General features: G+C 49.6%; 1 protein-coding gene across 1 annotated transcript; it reads left to right on the top strand.

Moving 5' to 3' along the window:
• Positions 1-6,477: 6,477 nt before the first annotated feature.
• Positions 6,478-17,104, top strand: LOC127215899 (phospholipase A2, minor isoenzyme-like). Its single transcript, XM_051176368.1, has 4 exons — positions 6,478-6,564; positions 11,588-11,757; positions 12,592-12,719; positions 16,906-17,104. The coding sequence occupies exons 1-4, from the start codon at positions 6,478-6,480 to the stop codon at positions 17,010-17,012; spliced, it is 492 nt and encodes a 163-aa protein (XP_051032325.1). The 3' UTR covers positions 17,013-17,104.
• Positions 17,105-21,007: the final 3,903 nt, after the last annotated feature.

Raw genomic sequence — 21,007 nt, forward strand, 5'->3', positions numbered from 1 at the left:
GATCAGGAAGACCTAAAATCAGAGACCTGCCTACCTCTGCCTACAGGACGTTTACCAACTCGCCCAGCAGTAAACATAGTTAAAAACATATTATTAATAAAGATGTCTCAATAAAACAACAAAACAGAACAAAAAGTAAATCTTCAAAAATGTAAGGATAAAGCAAACAAACGAGATACTTGCAAGTAGTTTACAAGTACTGTTTTCAGTGGGACCAGCGCCCCAGTGACCATGACAAAACCTAGCCACTCGAGATCCGGGCAAAGTGCCCAGCGCCAACCCGCCATGCAACAGGAGCTGTAAAGTCTGAGCAAGATCCTTGTAGGAAGGTTAGGAAAGGGGCGCCGCTCCCCTGTGCACCCGAGAGAAACCAGGAGGGCCAGGGCACCTACATCTTGCTGTTATCTTTCAGCGCCCCAGCCTGCAGCTGACTGAGGACCAGAGGGAGCCAGGAAGGGCATGGGGACACCTCAGCCGCAGCAGCCCAGCCCCTCCGCTGCAACTCGGACCGCTACTGCCTGTCCCCGGCCTCTGGGCCCAGCCCCGCCCTGCTGTCCCCACGTCTGGCTCCTCCCTACTAATCTCCCCTTTTCTGGTGTGCCAGCCTCCTCTCCCCTCCGCCTCTCGCCCTGTTCACTTTTATTTATTTTGGATTAGCCGGTTGCCCTCCCCCTACCAGATTTCTCCTCCCGGGTCTGCCCCCGCCATCCCTGCTGCCCCCTTAGAACACCCCAAGATGGCTTTTGTATCTGTGCATAGCTGGAGCGGGGGCAGAGGGGGCCCGCGACAGGCCGCAGCCCCAACCCTCGTCGTTTTTTTAATTCTGGCTTTTCCCTCTTTAGCTCTTTACTTTTTTTTCTTTTTTTTTTTTTTAAGGAACTGTTTTTAAACTATTTCTAGGTTTGTGAATGTGAAGCCCCGGGCCGCAGGGGACAAGGGCCAGGTGCCCCCCACCAGCTGAGAACAAAGTGTCTATGGGTGTGGGCTCCTGGCCACCTCCCTCCAGCCCTGGAGAGGAGGGCAGGGCGGCGGGAGGCCAGGCCGAGCCCCTGGAACCATCCCGTCTGTAGTCTGTATCATATGTAAATACCGTGAGGTGAAGCCGACCCCACCCTCCCTAAGACCCCTTGGGGTGCGGGCATTGCCCGACCCCACAGGGCAAAGGTCTCCCCCCTTGTCCCTGTCTCTGTCCCTCCTCCTCTTCAGACTTACTGTAAGCTTGCAGACCTCAGCTCTGGCCACGGCAGGCCCACACTGTAAGACTTCCCGGGTTCAAGGCCTGTTCTCCCCCAAACCCAGTGTTGGGGCAGGGAAGAGGAGGGCCTGCCTAGAGCCACTGCTGGGAAGGAATGAGCTCTCCTGAAGGCCACAGCTTGGGCAGGACCTTCACCGTGGGTGGTGTCAGCGGCACTTCAGTTAGGAGACATGCCAGGGAAAGCAAAGGGCTTCTCAGGGAACCCCACATTCTCACTGAAGTTCGCCACCAGGATAGTCCCGCGACCGGAGCCCTTGGGAGCCCCTTACCCTGGAGCCCCTTTCAGAGGGTGTGAACACCTGGCTGGCGTGGCAGGGCTGAGGCCTACCTGCTGTCACCCTCTCTGTGTCCTCCCCCGGCAGAGCCCCCACCCCCAAAGCCCCCCTTGGAGAGTTAGCTGTCCCTGTGAGGCACTCACTCAACCTATTAGCCCTGAGAACTCAAAGCAATAATCTTTGTCACCAAGATGCGCGGCTGTTTTCGGTTTTTTGTTTTAATATTTCTTAATAAAAGAGAAGCTGCATTTTATTGGTTTTTTTTTTTTTTTTATTTTTAATTTTCTACGCATCTGAGCTGAGCCCCAGGAGACTTAGCTTCCTTTTTTCCCCATCCCTGGACCCGTTCACCCCACTGGGCCTAACCCTGGGTTCAGGGACCTGGAATTCCATTTTCTGATTTGTTTGAGAAAACAGAAAATATTTTTTTTAAAGATGTTACATGGTGTTTTTGAAGCCAGCAAGTTCCACCCTCGATCTCTCCACATCTGTAACTTCTTTTTCCAGGTCGTATTTTGTTTTAAATTCCTAATAAATTATTTGAAAACGGTGCTGAGCTTGAGTGTCCATGTGTGCCCTGTTTGAGGTGGCCCCCGGAGGTGGAAGGGGCTGGCGTCGAAAGCCCCTCCTCTAGGTTCATCTGACAGGCAGCAGGTGAACGCAGCTTGGCAGAATGCGTGCACAAATCCCTAGGCTCAGTGCCCAGTATCATACAAAGAGAAGGTGAAGTAACAGGAGAAAGTTCTAGGCTTTTACTGTTTTCATGATGCCCACTCGGGCGCTGGTGGGTGGCTGGGGGGGGGGGTAAAGGTGCTCACCGCTCAAGCCCGTGGGCCTGACTTTGGTCCCTGGGTCCCACATGGTGGGGGAAGAGACTGACATCCCCAAACCACCACCCTCTGGCCTCAACACCCGTTCCCATTCATGTGCGCATGTGGGTACACGCACACACTGTAAGTGCCAGGTATGTGCGCCTGTAATCCCAGCACCCAGGGCGATGAAGCAAAGGGATCTCCAACCCAGCATGTCTCCATTGTGAAATGACCTCAAAGAAACCAATGGCAAGGAGCCGGGCAAGGTTCGTGACCACAGCCCCAGTACCCAGGAGGCTGAGGTGGAGGATCCCTGCAAATTCAAGGTGGGTCTGGTCTACTTAGTGAGCTCTAAGCCAGCCAGAGCTACACAGGGAGGCCCTGTTTCATCTCCCACCCCGAAGAAAGAAAAGCCCCAAACGTAAAGCCTCCTGGCGGTGGCCTTGATGGCAGCTCAGGAGACATGCAGAGATCTGTGAGTTCAAGGCTAACCCAGTGTACATTTAAAGATCTCTAAAAGGAAAAACTGTTTAGGTTTGTTCTCGGTTTGAACTTGCGTTGTGGTTTAGGGTGGCGGAACTCACGTCGTCGTCAGGTTTACGTGTCGGGTGCTTTTATTCCATAAACCATCTCATTTGCCCAAATGGAAACTTTAAGGCATTAAAGGACTCCAGTGGCCGGCAGTAAAGGGTCCTTGTTGCATGACTCTGGGGACCTGAGTTGGAACCCTGGGGTCAAGGTGGGGGAGAACTGACTCCAGAGTTGTCCTCTAGCTTCACAACAACACCCACACGCGTGCACACACGTGTTAGCATTCAGGCATCTGTACCGGCCTGCCCCTGGGGTTCTGACAGGATTCACCCTCAGCTGCAGCCACTGAGAGCACCACCTGTGCACATTCACCTCGTTCCCTTTTACAGGGGCCCGCCCCTCCCACCTCTCTCCCCGCCCCTCCCACCTCTCTCCCCTCCCCTCCCCTCCCACCTCTCTCCCCTCCCCTCCCCTCCCACCTCTCTCCCCGCCCCTCCCACCTCTCTCCCCTCCCCGCCCCTCCCACCTCTCTCCCCTCCCCTCCCCTCCCCGCCCACCTCTCTCCCCGCCCCTCCCACCTCTCTCCCCTCCCCTCCCCTTCCCTCCCGCTTCCCCTTCTCTCTGTGTCTCTCTCCCTCCCCCATTTCTGCTGCTTCTGTCCCCCAGAGGTCTGTCTCCCCCTTTCCATTCCCTTTCCCCTAATAAAAACCCCTCCATGTGAGCTCTGTCTAATACTATCTCCCTCTCTCATGCCACTCTTTAAATTACAGCAGCAGCAACAACACACACAGACACAGGAACACGCACACACATACACACTTACATACACACACGCACACAGACACACATGCGCACACACATACACAAAAACGCACACAGGCACACACATACACACATACATACACACACGCACACAGACACACACACAGACACAGGCACAGGCACACACATACACTCATACACACACACATGCACACAGATACACACAGGCACATACACACAATACACACATGCACACACACAGACACAGGCACAGGCACACACATACACTCATACACACACACATACACACATGCACACAGATACACACAGGCACATACACACACATACACACAATACACACATGCACACACACGTGTATGCGTGCACACACATACACATATACACACACACCCACACTTTTAACATCTTTACTGCTATTGTCCTGTCCTGTTTTCTTCCTGGTCCTGATTTCCCACTTTACCCAGCTTCTGCCTCCAGCGGAAGGAAGGAAGGAAGGAAGGAAGGAAGGAAGGAAGGAAGGAAGGAACAGCAGGCTGGCTCAGTTCCCAGCACCCACCCTGAGCAGTGTCCCCCCATCTCTCCATTCATTCATTCTGTCAGGGTCTCTCTCAGTTGAGCCCAGAGCCTGATGATACATGCCAGGTTGCTGGGTGTTTTGGTTTTTTTGGGGGGAGAGGGTCCCCTTTCTCCAGCTCCCTGTGAACTGGGATTACAAGAGAGCTGTCATGCCCACCAGCATTGACTGAGTTCTGGGGATTTGAACTCAGGTCCTCATGCTTGCATGCAAGCATTTATCCACTGCATCATCTTCCCAGCCCTCGCCTCCCTTTTAATTATTATTTTTTTTATGCACAGGTGTTTTACCTGTATGTGTGCATGTGTGTTATGTGCATGCCTGGTGCCTGCAGAGGCCAGAAGAGGCCATGTGGGTGTTGGAAATCGAACCTAGTCCTTTGGAAGAGCAGACAGAGCTTTTAACTCCTGGGCCATCTCTGCAGCCCCTGCCCACCCGCCTTATTTTTAGACATGGCCTCACTCTGTAACCCAGGTCAGCTTGGAACTCACAGGTGTCCTTCTGCAGCTCCCCAAGTGCAGCACTACCACACCTCTCTCCACCACCCCCGCTTGCCCGCTTGCTTTTCAGGCTGTGTGGCTTGGAACAAGTCATCCGAGCTCTCGGAGCCCAGCTCATCAAATGGGGGAGACGACTTGCCTGGGCATCTTGGGCTAAATCCATGGCTTTCTGTGCCAGCCTGCAGGAGCACTCAGCAGCGGCCGCTCTTGAAAGTAGTTCCAGGAAGCAGGAGCCAGCAGGTGTGACCTTGACCTTCCTGGAGTGTGGCTGTGCCGGTACCTGAAGGAGTCAAGAAGCTATCGGGCTGTTCTTTCCACTAGAGATTGTGCTCGGTTTCCAGGCTCGGAGAGGGGGGTGCTTCACACACCTGTGCGTGGATTTCGGCCAGCAGAAGCCCAGGCAGAGTGCAAGGCCCCGGAGGTCTTCGGTGACTGCAGACCATGGCTATCAGTGTGGCCTCTCTGTACGGCACACACTGTTAGGCCATCTCTCCCCACTGCAGGGTCTCAGCCCGAGGCCCCGTGCAGAATTGGTCCACACTGCCCTGGAGGAGACTGCAGCACTCACTGCCCTGAGATGCCACCGGCTAGGTGTCACTCAACTGCTCATCCTCCGAAGCACCCTCTGGAAAATGCAGTTTGTTGTTATTTGTGGTTCTGGGGGGGGGAACCCAGGTGCTGTCACTCACAGGGAAGTGATTTGTCTACATTCCCACTTTGTTTTGTATTTGGAGGGCATTGGGTTTGTTTGTTATTTATTTGTGTAGCCCTGGCTGTCCTGGAATTCACTCTGTAGAGCAGGCTGGCCTCGAACTCATGGAGATTCCCCCAGCTGCCGGGTGGAGATGGTGCTGCTGGGTAGTGGTGGTGCATGCCTTTAGTCCCAGTACTTGTGAGGCAGAATCAGGCAGATTTCTGTGAGTTTGAGGCCAGCTTGGTCTACAGAGTTCCAGGACAGCCAGGGCTACACAGAGAAATCCTGTCTTGAAAAACCAGAGAGAGAGAGAGAGAGCCGCCTGGTGTGCACCACCACGACCTGGCTACATTTCCAGATTTTAAATGGCATTTGTGGACTACTAAGACGGGTCAGCCAGTGGAGGTAAAGTTGCTTACATCTTGAGTTCAATCCCTCATTAAAGGAAGAAGGAGAGAAGTGACTCCAGAGTCGTCCTCCGACCTCCACATGTGTGTACGCACACACATTAATTAATTAGTTGATTAAAGGTTGAATTTGTAACTGGATCTGCCTGTAGGCTGTGTAGGGTCTTCACACAGACTTAGCGCTTAGTTTATACAGTTAACAGGGAGGATTGTTGGGGCCAGTGACTCCTGCCTGGGACCACATGTCACACTCAGCATCCCAACACCAGGAGCAATGTCTGTATCTTCTTCTGATCTCAAAGCATCCATGGGGGAGGGACACAGCGCTCTGTCAGCCACTGCTCTTGAGCTGCTGTGGGGTGTTGAGCCAGCCCTTCCTCTTTGCCTCTGGGACAGCACTGGTTCAGGCTCTGCCCCCATCTACAGCAGCTCTGCCGGTCAGGACTGTGTGTGAGGGTGGTACTCTAACTCTCTGAGCACACAGTTTTTCACCCTAGCCTTTGAATCTCTAATGCAAAGAGATTTAGCTAGATCTTCCTTCAGTGGTAGGAACAGAGCCCTTGTCAGGAGAAACAGAGTCCCCCCCCCCAGGCTGGGGTCTCAGCACCAGTCATTAGTAGTGTAAAATGTAACTACTGTAAGGAAGATGAAACAGCGCCAGAGTTTAGATCCAAAACTGGGCATAGAGACCGACAGCCCTGGAGACTGCCGGCCAGCCAGTCTAGCCGAATTGGTGAGTTCCAGTTCAGTGAGACACCATGTCCCCCCCCCCAAAAAAATAAGGTACAGAGTGACTGAGGAAGAATTTCTGATATCCACAGGCACCAACATACACATGCATGCACGCGCATTCAATACTTGCAAACATACATGTGCACACGCCAGACACGAAGTACAGGCAGGCAGGTGTGGTACTGTGTGTCCATAGTCCCAGCCAGCTGGAGGTGGAGGACACAGATTGGGAGTGACCTTGAAGCCAGGCTGGAATACACAGTGACCCTGTCTCAAAACCAAAAACCAGAGTCTGGAGATGTAGCTCAGTTAAGTGTTTGACCAGCACGTGCAAAGCCCTGGATCGCGTCCGGGAGGGAGAGGTCCGTGGGGACACACGGAGGATGGGGAGTTGTCAGGGGTTGGGAAGGAATAGTTTACCAGTGGGAGCAAGGTTCTTTTTGAGATGATAAAAATGTTCTGGAACTAATGAAGGGGTGGTAGTTTCGAAACATGGTAAGGGCGTTCGGTGCCGCTTATACACCAAAAAAGAAAAAATTAAATAAAAAAGATAAAGTTACATCCTGGGACTGGTCAGAAGGCCCAGTGGCCGAACACACTCTGGGCCAAGCTTGCCTACCTCGTTTCCATCCCTGGAGCCCACATGGTGGACAGAGAGAACCAAGCCTTCAAGTTGCCCTCTGACACCCCACCCCCTGCGCACCATATGTGCGAACACACATAATGAACAAACACAAGTCTTTAAATCGTAATGCCTCGTACACACTTGATAGAACTGTACTGAAAGTCCACATCCCCACAGTTTTCTCACAAACCGCCCCTGGGGAGCGAGAAAGGGAAGCGATGTTTACATGGTGGGGGAAAATGAAGATGTGTGCCTTGGGATTTGGCAGATCGAAGCTTGAGCCAACCTCGCTCTGCCATTTGCTGGCTGTGTGACCTCAGGCAAATCCCCTCAGCACTCTGAGCCCATTAACTCCTCTGTGAAGTGCATGACAGCACCATGCAATGGTGTCACACACACACACACACACACACACACACACACGCACGCACGCACGCACACCCAAGCATCACAGGACACAGGTACAGCACTCATCTCTGCCTTGTGACCTTTTCCTCAGGTGTCCAACAGGATAGCTGCCCCAGCTCCTCGGAAGCTGTGGATGGAGCGAGGAACTCAGTCAGGGCTGGGGAGGGTTTGCCCAGCAAGCATGAAACCGGGGGTTTGATCCCCAGCACCGTGTGAACTGGATGCTTGGAGATGAAGGCAGGAGCGTCAGAAGCTCAGGGTTGGGCTTCGAGTGTGCTGCTCCCGCAGAGACCTCTTCCATTCCCAGCGCCTCTGCTGGTGGCTCACGACCACCAGTAACTCCAGCGCCAGGGGTTCTGACGCCCTTCTTCCGGCATCTGAACCCACACATGCACACACTGACACGCGGACATACACATAACTAAAAGTAAGAATTTTTTTTCCCAAAAGAAATTCAGGGTCATCCTTAGCTACATAGCAAGTTGAAAGTTCTCCTCAGATACTAGTAAATTCCAGGACAGCCTGGGACTTGGCCAAAAAAGGAAAGAAAATAAAAGATTCCAAGGCCTGAAAACTCCAGAACACCCAGATGGTGAGGAGATGCCAGCCACAAATCCATGACGTTGTTTTCAAGATCTCTTACAGGCAAATCCCTCTGGGTTGTTCCTCCAGTAGGCTCAAGGCCAACCCAGAGTGGCTAAGAGCAGAGCAAACAGCCTTATCATGGAAGTGAGGGGCCCCCAACTATAAAGAGAGCGGTCACCTGAGTCTTCCCCTCACTCAAGATGAAACTCCTTCTGCTGGTCGCTCTGCTCACAGGTAGGACCCTTGTCCCCTCTGAGAGCCCCACATCCTCCCTTGGCTTCAATGCACAGGCCACGCTGATCTCTCCTGAAGTTCTGGTTTGGGGTTCCCACTGGGGTCTAATAGCCTCTAGGTTGGGGTTCCCTGCTCACCCCATGTCCACAACAGCCTGCACCTGTAGTCTCTAGGTCTGAACTCAGATGGCCCCTTAGAAAAGCCCGGTACATTCACCTCCCCAAGGAAAGAAAGCCCCTCTGCCTCTGCCATATGGCCCTGGCACCCATTTGCCTGCCTTTAAGCTACCCGGCAATCTGAATTTCCTTAGCCTTTTAAAAGTATTACTTTTGATTTCTGTGTCTGAGCATTTCCCTGCAGGTGTGTCTGCAGACTGTGTGATCAGAACCTGCAGAGGACAGAAGAGGGGTCTGATCTTTCAGAACTGGGGTCACAGCCAGCTGTGAGCTGCCATGTGGGTGCTGGACCCCAGCCTGGGTCCTGTGCAAGCTCGGCCCATGCTCACGACTACAGAGCCATCTTTACTACTACTATTATTATTGACATAGTCTTATAATGCAGATGAGGAAATCCTAGCCCAGACTTGCCTCAAACTCCCAAGTGTTAGGATTGCATACATGCCAGGATTATATCTACAATTATTCTTTCTTTCTTTTTCTTTTTTGAGACAGAGTCTCTCTGTGTAGCCTTGGCTGTCCTGAAGTCACTCTGCTGACCAGGCTGGCCTCAAACTCAGAGATTCACCTCTCTTTGCCTCACACACACACACACACACACACACACACACACGCACGCACACACACACACACACACACGCACACACACGGTTTCTTAGGCACAATGATAGCGTCTAAGGAGTATGAAAAGCGTGAGATCTGCCCTTGGGAACGTTGTGTCTTACAGAGAGGGAGGGCAAAGGTTAGCACATGGATGTAAAGGGAGTTAGAAATGCTATGAAGGCTGGAGAGATGGCCCACTGGATGCTCTTCCAGAGGACCTGGGTTCAATTCCCAGTACTCACACCAGTAACCTTCTTCAGGGGATCTGACGCCCCCTTCTGGCCATCACAGGCACCAGGCAGGCAAGTGGTACAATAAAATAATCTTAAAAAAGAAAAGAAAAGCTAAGAAACAGCATGGCCCTGAGTTAGGGCGCCTAACACCCACAGAAAAAGCCAGGCACAGCGGTGGCGCACCCCACAGTCCCAGCACTTGCGAAATGAAGACAGCAAGGTCTCTATGGAGTGCTAGCTAGCCACCCTAGCCAAACAGGAAGCTCCTGGCTCATCGGGAGACCCTGTCTCAAAAACTAGTGACTTAAGAAGCCTCCCGATGTTGACCTCTGCATCCATGTACACACACATGCACACACACGTGTGAACAGGAATACAGACACAGACCGAAGTGCTGTGCAGCGAAAGGAACAGGAAGAGAAATAACAGCAGAGGGTCTCCTCGGGTGCGTGGCCAGGAAGGGCCTCCGTAATGGGGAGCATCGGAGCCAAACTCCCTCCAGCCTTTCAAGATGTGAGATGATGCCCCATGCACCGTGGTTGGTGCATGCCCCCCATCTCAGCATTCAGGAGGCTGAGGCAGGGGGGCTGAGAATTCAAGACCGGCTTGGAATACGGGAAGGCCCTTAAAAAAAAAAAAGCAGAAGATTAAATAATAAAAATTCTGCCCCAGAACTTGTAGAGAGTGTCTTAGAAGAGGCGAGTGGGTTGTCATGTCCTGACACTTATTCATCTGTGACCTGGGCCCGGATGGACGAGGAAGGAAGGAACACGTGAAGCGGAATTCCCAGACTGTGGAAGGCTGAGACAGGCTCAGGAATGACACGGGGTGGGGTGGGGAGGCTGAGGGGCATCCTATGTATTCACCCTGAAAGGGTACAGGGAGACACACCCAGAGCTGACCCACACTGATGTGGCTTCAACACCAACCTCCGAGCTGATCGACTTGCTGCTGGGGTTTCCTGAGTGCTGGAGGCCGCACTGTGTTTCCAACCCTACCTGATTTCTGTTTTCTCTTCCTCCTCCCTCTCCAAATTCTTCTTGTGAGGCAGGGTAGCGCATGGCCCCACGTGCACCTTGACTCTCTGACCCTCCAGGGATTTGGGGGGGGTGTGTGTGGCGTCAGGGTTCCTCCAAGCTCGGCAAGCGCAATCCGGAGTCCTCGACCCTTGCCTTTTTTGAGTGAAACGGAGTCTTATATTGCCCAGGCGAGCCTTGAACTTTCTGACCTGGGCCTGTTCACCCCTCCTTAGGCAACCTAGTGGTCCCCCCCCTCCCAGGAGGTCACCGTATTGATGCCAAACTTACTGCAGACACCCAAACGGCATAGCACACTACAGCCCAAAAAAGCCATCCTCCTGTGTCAGCCTTCCGAGTAGCTGGGGCTACAGGCGTGGGCCACCATGCCCGGCTTTTTTACTTATTTATTTCAGTTACTTATATTTTATGTGCATCGAAGGTTTGCCTGCATATATGTCTGTGTGAGGATTCTGGATCCCCTAGAACTGGCATTACAGACAGGTGTGAGCTGCCATATGGGTGCTGGGAATTGAACCCTAGTTCTCTGGAAGAGCAGCCAGCGCTCCTAACCACTGAGACATCTCTCCAACTTGAACTTTCTTAGTAGCCAAAGATAACCTTGAACTTCTGATCCTCTTGCCTCTCCTCCACAGTGCTGACTCAAGGTCTCAGCTAGAGCTGTGATGAATCCCACTGGCCTAAGGCTAGGGTTTCACCTAGGCTTCAGTGGGGGTGGGGCAGGTTCCACGTGCAAGAGATGGTTGGGTTGTTGGGTTATGGAACTGAGAGGTCAGTTCCTCCCTGTCTCAAAAGGGTAGACAGACATCTTCCTGCTCAGGCCCGGTGACTTGAATTTGGTCTGTAAGATCTACACAGTAGAGGTAGAAAACCAGCTCCCTAAAGCTGACCTCTGACCTCATGTGTAGCATGGCAATTATGAGTGCTCCAAGTGTGTGTGTGTGTGTGTGTGTGTGTGTGTGGGCAAACACACACACACACACACACACACACACACACCTACCTCTATTCTGTGCTCTCCTGATGCAGCAGCAGATAGGAGTCAGGGAGGAAGCCGGCAGGCAGGCGTCAGACCCCGGGTAAGGCCAAGTTGAGTTGATGGAATGTGCCGTGCGTGCATTGCGTTCTTACAGCTGGTGCTGCTGCACACAGCGTCAGCCGACGGGCTCTGTGGCAGTTCCGAAAGATGATCAAGTGCACCATCCCCGAGAGTGACCCCTTGAAGGATTACAACAACTATGGCTGCTTCTGTGGCTTGGGAGGCTCAGGCACCCCGGTGGATGAATTAGACAGGTGAGTGAGTCAGGTGGGGGCTGGGGTGTCTGCGTTGACATGGGAACAGGGCTCAAACAGAGCATCTTATGAAGCAAGGATAGGAGACAGGCATATTCACTAAGCATCACATATTTTCTTTCTTTTTTTTTTTTTTTTTATTTACTTATTATTTATTGTCCCGGAACTCTCTGTAGACCACCTTGAGCGCAGAGATCTGAGGTGTGGCAGACTGTGTGAGGCGTAAGTAGTGGGCAATGCTGCCATCTAATGCCAGACTAGGGCATGACGAAACATCACAACCACCGTCAGTGCCAGCCTTGGTTTTAAAACATCAACACACATTCAGGATACATAATTTCACTATATTGTGCAGTTTTGTTTTAAAATATCACTTTTTTCGAAAAAAGGTTCTCATTTATGCATCAATGGCTGATTTTGAACCGATTCACCCTGCCTCTGCCTCCTAAGTGCTGGAATTAAAGGCCGACACCAACCACACTTGGCAAACATGGCTTTCAATAAACATATTCTAATACCAGGCGGTGGTTCCACAAGCCTTTAATTCAACACTAAGAAGGCAGAGACAGGTGGATCTCTGTGAGATTGAGGCCAGCCTAGTAACAGAGTGAATCCCTGGACGCCCAGGGCTGTTGAAAAAACCAAACAAAAAAAAACAAACAAACAAACAAACAAAAAAGTAAATACAGACATGCTCATAGAGCTCGCTTTCTTCTGGGACATCAGTTTTAGCAATAGCCACATGTGAGGGAGGTTCAGGGTCCTGAAAAGGGCTGACCTCCTGTGCTCCATGCCCCCCACCCCAGCCCCTCAGCTCTGCCTTCCTCTCTCCAGGTGCTGCCAGACGCACGACCATTGCTACACCCAGGCCAAGAAGCTGGAAAGCTGCAAATTCCTCATCGACAACCCCTACACCAATTCCTACTCGTACTCCTGCTCTGGGAATACGATCACCTGCAGTGGTGGGTTGACCGTCCGGAATGAGTGGGCTGCTTGGCCCTCGGCGGGTTTGGAAGGGGCAGGGAAGCAACAAGGACAGCCACCATTTAGCGGTCATTTCCTTGCTGTCATGTGACCTCACTACAGTCTTAGGGGGTCGACACTGAAAGATAGATGAGGTCCCTGACAAGGAAAGAAGATGAGGAAGGCTGGGCCACTCGCCCAAGGTCACCCAGCTTAGAAGTGATGGCATTTGGTTCTCCAACAAAGATCCACGTCATTTCCAAAGTCTCTTTCTAAAAACATCTAGATTTTATTTGTGGAGGAATCATGCCTGTGCCACAACACAGGTGCGTTTCTCTGAGGACAGAGGGCAGGAGTCTGTTCTCTCCACGTGAGTCCTGGGGATGGAACTTCAGACTTGGCAGCAAGCGCCTTTATTCCCTGAGCCATCCACCTTGCCTGCCCACAGCCTCTCCTGTTAGCTGTGTGTTATACTGACTCCATGTTTACTAAACAACTGAAAACTGTATCATTATCTATAAGTCAAACACTGGACCCAATACCTATGCAGGGCAAGGTTTATCATCCCCATTTTACAGGTGAGGATTCAGAGGGCTGGGGATACAGCTCAGTTGCTAGAGAGCTTGTCTAGTGTGCACAGAGCCCTGGGTTCCTCCTCCAGAGCCCTTACACTGAGTGTGGTGGTGACACAGGCGATCCCAGCAGTTGGGTGGAGGCAGGAGGATTGTCATAAATCACATGATTTTAGAAGTGGTGATTGATGTTTGTTGTTTTATTGGTTTTAGGATTAAATATCCCTGTTCATTTTTACGTCTAGGAATGAGTTGGCATCCTGTGTCTTCCTCAGTCACTGTCTACCAAGTCTTTAGAGGCTGGGTCTCTAACTAAACAGGGCTCTTATTTTTAGCACACCTGACTGACCAACAAATGTGGGGATCTGTGCTCACTACTTCCCATAGAGTTGCAGATGCTCCAGCCACACCTTGTTTTTTACCTGGGCTCTGGGCATCCTAGCTCAGGCCCTCATAAACTCTGCCATCTCCCCAGCCCCACAACTGATGGGAGATGTCATTCTGTATATGTTTCTCATACTGGTTAATAATAAAGCACTGTTGGCCAATAGGAAAGGAAGATAGGAGGGACTAGGAGACAAGGAGGAAATAGGAAGTAGTAAGGAGGAGTCAAGATGGAGAGTCTGGAGAAAGCAGTATGCTGCCGGCTCCCCGGTAAGAGAAATACATAGATCATCAGAAATGGGTTAATAATTAAGGCAGAGCTAGCCGATAAGAAACAAGTAACAGGGCCAACAGCATTGTATCAAATACAGAGTCTCTGTGCATTATTTGGGGTGGTGCAGCAGCAGGACAAGACCGGGCGTCGGCGGGCAGAAAAACCGTACACGTTACAGATGGCGCCCACGTGGCTAGTAAGAACTGACACTTAAAATTTAACAAAAGGTTAAAAAATGGTTGTAGAAACAAAAGAACAGAGACAATCAAGGTTTCTTGGTAACAGCATCTTTCTTGGTTGGACTCTGACTTGCTAGAGACAAGCAGATATTCGCACGGCTCCTTTAAGGGAAGGTTCCTGACTCAGCATAAATGGCAAAAAACCGCACAGCTTTTAAATAACTCTGCTAACAATTTATTGGTGTGTATGAGAGATGGCAATGGCAGTGACCACATCTCCAAGCCGGCAGCATGCTTTCTGGGTGGCAGCGCAGACCAAGGTGGTGAGCACAGCTTTCCGAGCTGGCGGTAAAAGTACCCGCCACCATCTTTGGTAAACCGTGGCTGACACAGCTATGACTTTCATTTTAGCAATGTTGTTGTTTACCAGATAAAAGACTTGTGGCCAGACGAAGATGAAGATTTACAGTAAAGACAGATTCATATTAAGAAAAACCTCTAAAGGTTTACCGTGTGTTTTAAAATATACGTAGACATGAAAAAAAAAGATGGTTTTAAAGAGACAAAGAGGAACTGGGTGTTGTAGCACACGCCTTTAATCCCAGCACTCAGGAGACAAAGGCAAGCAGATCTCTGTGATTGCAAAGTAAACCTGGTATGCAGAGTGAATTCCAGGACAGATAAGAGTTACACAGAGAAACCTGTCTCAAAAAATAAAAAGTAAAAGAAACAGAGTAATAATAAAGCCACATAAAGATGAAAAGCTCAGAGAGAATCTGGTTACTGTATGCTATTGTGTTGTCTCTACATTGTTTGACTGCTGAGAAAATAACAACTGATAAAGGAAATGCTGCTGGATTAATTGAATTTATATATTTTAAAAATGCTTTGACTCCAACATTTAAGTTTAAGGACAAGTTACTGGGGAAAAGGATTTCTAATTTTGTTTCCACAGAAAATAAAAAGCTGTGGATTCCTTCCAGACTAATGTGGTTTGAGCAAGCCAGACCCCCTAAAACAGAGTTCCTGATGATCCAACATTCAAAACAGCTTGAACAAGGCAGACTTGCAGACTACAGCCAAGATTTCTGCAACTTCTTAGGATCCCCATGACAGCGCCCCCTGTCAGCAGGAAGTAGTTTGGAAAAAACGACGCCCAAATTCCCAAATATTGTTTATAAATGTTTGTTTTCATTTAAATGGGTAATGATCGCAGCCAATTATTTTTAAAGGTAAAAAGGGAATTATGGTATAGATATGAATACTTTGTTTTGGAATGGATTTTCATTTATTGATACAATTTAAGGTCAATAAGGTGATATGTATATTTCTCCTCTTGTTTAGGTATTGTGTTTATTGAGCTCAGTTAGAAATGTAATGTATAATGTAGTACAGATTATAGATAGTTACCTATGATAGTTAGAACTTATAGTTAAGTTAGTTAGTATTTCTAGATATACAGACATATATTTGAGATGGATAGGCATTCTTCAAACCTTTCAAAGACCTACAGAATATGGCATTTAAAATGATTTAGGGTTTTACTTGACAATGAGACATAATTGCTCCTGGTAATACCACCCGCACCAGAAAGGAAGATGGACATCGAAGAAATGCATTATGAAGTTTGCTTCCAATATGGCAAGACTAGCCATTTGGACAAGATACTGCTCTTGTCTGGACTGTTTGACTTTATGCTGTATAAACTGGACATGCAGGACCCACAGAAAAGTGACTTCTGATTCAAGATGGACATTGCTAACAGAGATCCTGCTTCATGGAAAAGTCTGCGAGACAGTATGCAGGACACAGAGAAAAGTGACTGTCAAACTGCCAATACAAAAAGACAGTTTAAAGTTTCCTGCGTTGCTGAAGAGTCAGCTAGACACACTATGGCCTATGGGCTGAAGATGGAAGATTACAAAAGAACTTCGGGTGACCAGGCAGTGAGTTGTCTCTGTCATTTCTAGAGTTTATATACTATCCTTCTGTGGTCTTTGATGGAGTTGAAGACAAATAGTTATGGTTATAGTTTTCCTTAGTTAGGTTTAAAGATAAGATACATATAGGACTTTAGATTCACAAATATAGGATAGATGATAGAATAGTTTCCTTTAATCTTGCTAAATGTTAATGGACTAAATATTGTTAACTGTGATTCTTATTTGATAACTGTTATGTGATATATTTTGCTGTGTTAAGGTTAAACCCCTTCTTTTTATTTAAACAGAAAAGAGGAGATGATGGGAGATGTCATTCTGTATATGTTTCTCATACTGGTTAATAATAAAGCACTGTTGGCCAATAGGAAAGGAAGATAGGAGGGACTAGGAGACAAGGAGGAAATAGGAAGTAGGAAGGAGGAGTCAAGATGGAGAGTCTGGAGAAAGCAGTATGCTGCCGGCTCCCCGGTAAGAGAAATACATAGATCATCAGAAATGGGTTAATAATTAAGGCAGAGCTAGCCGATAAGAAACAAGTAACAGGGCCAACAGCATTGTATCAAATACAGAGTCTCTGTGCATTATTTGGGGCTGGTGCAGCAGCAGGACAAGACCGGGCGTCGGCGGGCAGAAAAACCGTACACGTTACACACAACAAATAAATTTTTATTGTAAGTGTGTTCCAGCAGTTTGGGCGACACAATGTCCTTTTGAGTGCTCTGTCTCTCAGCCCTGAGTCGGCACCATTGGGAGAGCGACCAATGTCTTTGGTTATGAATTATATAGAGTAAGGTCATGGGCTTCACTCAACTTACCTTCTTGTTTCCCTGCAGACAAAAACAACTCCTGCGAGGCCTTCATCTGCAACTGTGACCGCCAGGCCGCCATCTGCTTCTCCAAGGCCCCATACAACAAGGAGAACAAAAACATTAAGTGTTAGACTTGTCCCCTCAGCTACTGCCTACACCGCCCCTGCCTGCCTGGCTGTGCTCACTACACACTGAGTCCTCTAATAAAGCATCTACTGACAGAGCTGGGCTTTGCTGACTCTATTCTCTGACTACAGAACATAACTCCATCCTCGGAGAGCATCATTCACTTAGCACTGGAAGCTGAGGATTAATGGGAAAGACATTACCATTAGGGGAGCACCTTGGAGAATGGGTGATGAGCCCAGCCATGCCCGTTCATCCAAGCACTCTGGGAGATAGGGGCAGGCAGAAGGGATGGAGAGGGGAGATGGGAGGCAGGGACAGGGACAGGAAAAGGGTATGGAGGTACGGAAAGAGAAGACAGGGCAAGGAGGGGAGAGAGGAGAGAAGGAGCGTTCATTACATGGGCACTAACAGAACATCTTAGCCCTAAAAATACCGGACTCAAAGAGCTTCTGCTGTGCGCTCAATATGGGAGTCTGCATGTTAAGAAACCAAACAGGAATGACAGTGAATGACCTGAGGGCAGGATTGGATGGAGGTGGCTTTGAGTCTTCACTGTGCCTAAACAAATATGGAAGGAGGACTGTCCTGGTAAAGGTGCACAGCAGCATAGCTTTTTACAACAAAAACACAACACTTCATCTCTCCCTTTCTCTATCACGGGACTGATGGGAGATGCCTTTCTGTAAATATGTTTCTCCTACTGGTTAATGAATAAAGCACTGTTGGCCAATAGGAAAGCAAGATAGGCGGGACTAGGAGACAAGGAGGAAAGAGGAAGTAGTAGAGAGGAGTCAACATGGAGAGTCTGGAGAGAGCAGGACGCCAGCCACTTTCCGTTAAGATGAGACCACGTGGAAACACTTAGATTAATAGAAACGGGTTAATACAGAGCTAGCTGATAACAAGTAACTGGCCAACGGTATTATATCTAATACAGAGTCTCGGTGTGTTATTTGGGGCTGGCGCAGCGGCGGGACAAGACCACTGGCGGGCAGAAAAACCTTACTCAATACACTGGACCATACAGGTGAAGCCAGGTTAATCCCTGGTTCCCTAGTCAACCAGAGTTAGGAAGAAGGTGTCTATTCGGCTGGGTTAAGGCTGCGTGGTTCTCAGTCTCTCTTTTCCTGTAGTGAATAGCTGCCCAGTCTTTCCACCCACACCCCATTCTGATCCAGCCCAAAGCTCAGGCCTCAGCCTCCCTAGGTCAGGCCTGCTGAGCAACAGGAGCCGCTGGGCTCCAGCCTCCTGTGCAGGAGCTGTTAGCGGCTGTCCAGAGTCTGCTGGAAGGGAAGGGGGACATTGAGCATGGAGACAACCTACTCACCTCACCCCTACATCGTTTATCCCGGGAAGAGGAGTTCAATTCTCAGCACCACATGGTGGCTGGTGAACAATGTCTGCTGTCCCAATGCCCCTGGCCTCTGGGTTTGGCCATCTGTCATGTTCCCCCAACAGCACCGCATGCAGCACCTCCTTTCCCCCAATTCTCGCCTCTTTCCCAGATGAAAACCTCCTCGGGGTGAGGTGAGTAGGTTGTCTCCATGCTCAATCTCCCCCTACCCTTCCAGCAGACTCTGGACAGCCGCTAACAGCTCCTCCCAGACACTGTGCCTGTGCATAGGGCTCTAGCTACACCTGTGGCTCAGCAGACATGACCTAGGGAGGGACAAAGCTGGAGCTTTGGGGCAGGAGTAGGCATGGGCGTGAGGATGGAAAGGTGGGGGACTGGGCAGCCGTTCACTACAGGAAAAGAGAGACTAAGAACAATGTAGCCTTAAACCAGCCAGTGAGACACCTTCTTCCTATCTCTGGTTGACCAAAGAACCGGAGATTAACCTGGCTTCACGTGTTGGGTCCTGGGAGAGAGAAAAGTTTAGAATATGGATGGCATGATGTTTTTTGCCCATTGCAAAAAGCTAGGCTGCTGTGTGCTTTAGCGGGACAATTATCCTGTGTTCTGTGTTTAGGCAGTGAAGACGCAAAGGCCACCAGGATGTAATCCTGCCTTCAGGTCTTTAACGGTCAGTCCAGTGTGGTTCCTGTATCCACTCCCTATAATGAGCACACAGCAGAAGAGATCTGATCCAGTATTTCTAGGGCCAAGATGTTCCCTTAGTGCCCATGTGAGATGGCATCTTTCTTCTCTCTCCTCCTAACTCTGTCTTCTCTTTCCTCCCCTCCCCTCCCCTCCCCTTCTGTCTGCCCCTGCCCCCTATGTATATCACAGGCTGAGTTCTTCTTCTTTTGTTGTAGTTGTTTTTTGATGTGGAGTGTCTCTGTGTAGAGGTCCCGGCTGTCCTGGAACTCACTTTTTAGACCTTGTTGGTCTCATACTCAAGAGATGTTCTTTCTTCTGCCTCTGCATCCCTCAGTGGTGGGATGAAAGGCGTGGCAGGGAATACAGCTCAGTTTCTGGAGAGCTTGTCTAGTGTGCACAGAGCCCTGGGTTCCTCCTCCAGAGCCCTTGCACTGAGTGTGGTGGTGACACAGGCGATCCCAGCAGTTGGGAGGTGGAGGCAGGAGGATTGTCATAAATCACATGATTTTATATGTGGTATTTGATATTTGTAGTTTACTGGTTTTAGGTTTAAATATACATATATTTTTATGTCTAGGAATGAGTTGGCAGCCCAGTCTTCCTCAGTCACCATCTACCATGTCTTTAGAGGCTGGGTATCTCACTCAACAGGACACACACCTTTGGCTAGCCTGACTGTCATCAAGTTTTGGGGATCTGTGCTCCCCACAGCCAAATACACATACAGATGCTCCAACCACACCTGGATTTTGTTGACTTATTTAATTTTATTTTGTGTACATTTGGGATGACCTCCGGAACTAGAGCTACAGACAGTTGTGAGCTGTCATGTGGGGGCTGGATATTGAACCTGGGTCCTTTGGAAGAGCAGCCAGTACTCTTTATACCACGGAGCCATCCCTGCAGACCTATCCCTTGCTTTTTACATGGGCTCTGGGCATCATAGGTCAGACCCTCATGCTTGTATGGCAAAAGCTTTACCAACTGTGACATCTCCACAGCCCCAACAAAAAATAATTTTTATTATAAGTGTGTTCTAGTAATTTGGCAACCCAATGTACTTTAGTTTGCTTTGCTCTCAACCCTGGGTCTGAACTGGTGGGAAGTGCCCCGACCCTCGGTGCAGTCAACAATGAACCGGTGAACACCGGGAAGAGAATGGGGGGCAAGGGATACAAAGAACGGACAGTATTCTGATCCGCTGACAAGTTTTATTTTCTCAGGAGAGGCTTATGTAGGACTCTGGGCAGGATGTGAGCAGGGTTTGCACGTGGCCAGGGCGTGGGCGCCGGCTTGTAGACAGAGTGAGAAGGTCAGTAGAAGGAAGGCCCTGAGTTGTTTAGCTAATCTGTCATTGGCTGTTGATTGCAGCAGGAGAGATAGCCCTGAGCTGGTTAACTATTCTTTAGCTGGCTGTGAAACCGCAAGCCTGTACCTTGGAATGGTCTGCTGAACATCCTGTTTATTTCTTTAGGAGGCAGTAATTTTCTATCTAGCTCAGAGACCTGAGGTTGTGAGGATCATGATGGTCCCCAACAGGGAGGGCCACTAGTTTTTTGGTTTTTTTTTTTTTTTTTTTTTTTTTTTTTTTTATTTAAGTTAGGAATTGTCAGGAGGAAGGCCATGGGCTCCACTCATGCCTGGGAGGAGGACATCATCACATCTACAGCTGTGACAGCCTGGCCTCCATCTGCTTCTCCAAGGCTCTGTCAACAGTCACCACAAAGGCTTCAACTATTTACTTCTCATTTCAGCTAATGCCTACACAATCCCTGCCTGTCTGGTTGGCTTTATTGCACACTGAGCCCTCTAATAAACCACCTATTCAAAGGCCTGGGCTTTGGTGATTGAATTCTCTGTCTGCCAAACATAACTCGGAGAACATCATTCATTCAGTCCTGGAAGGTGAGAATTAATGGGAAAGACATCTTCATTAGGAGAGCACAGTGAAGAGTG

The sequence above is a fragment of the Phodopus roborovskii genome, unplaced genomic scaffold (genome assembly GCF_943737965.1).
Source record: "Phodopus roborovskii unplaced genomic scaffold, PHOROB, whole genome shotgun sequence".
Lineage (NCBI taxonomy): Eukaryota > Metazoa > Chordata > Mammalia > Rodentia > Cricetidae > Phodopus > Phodopus roborovskii.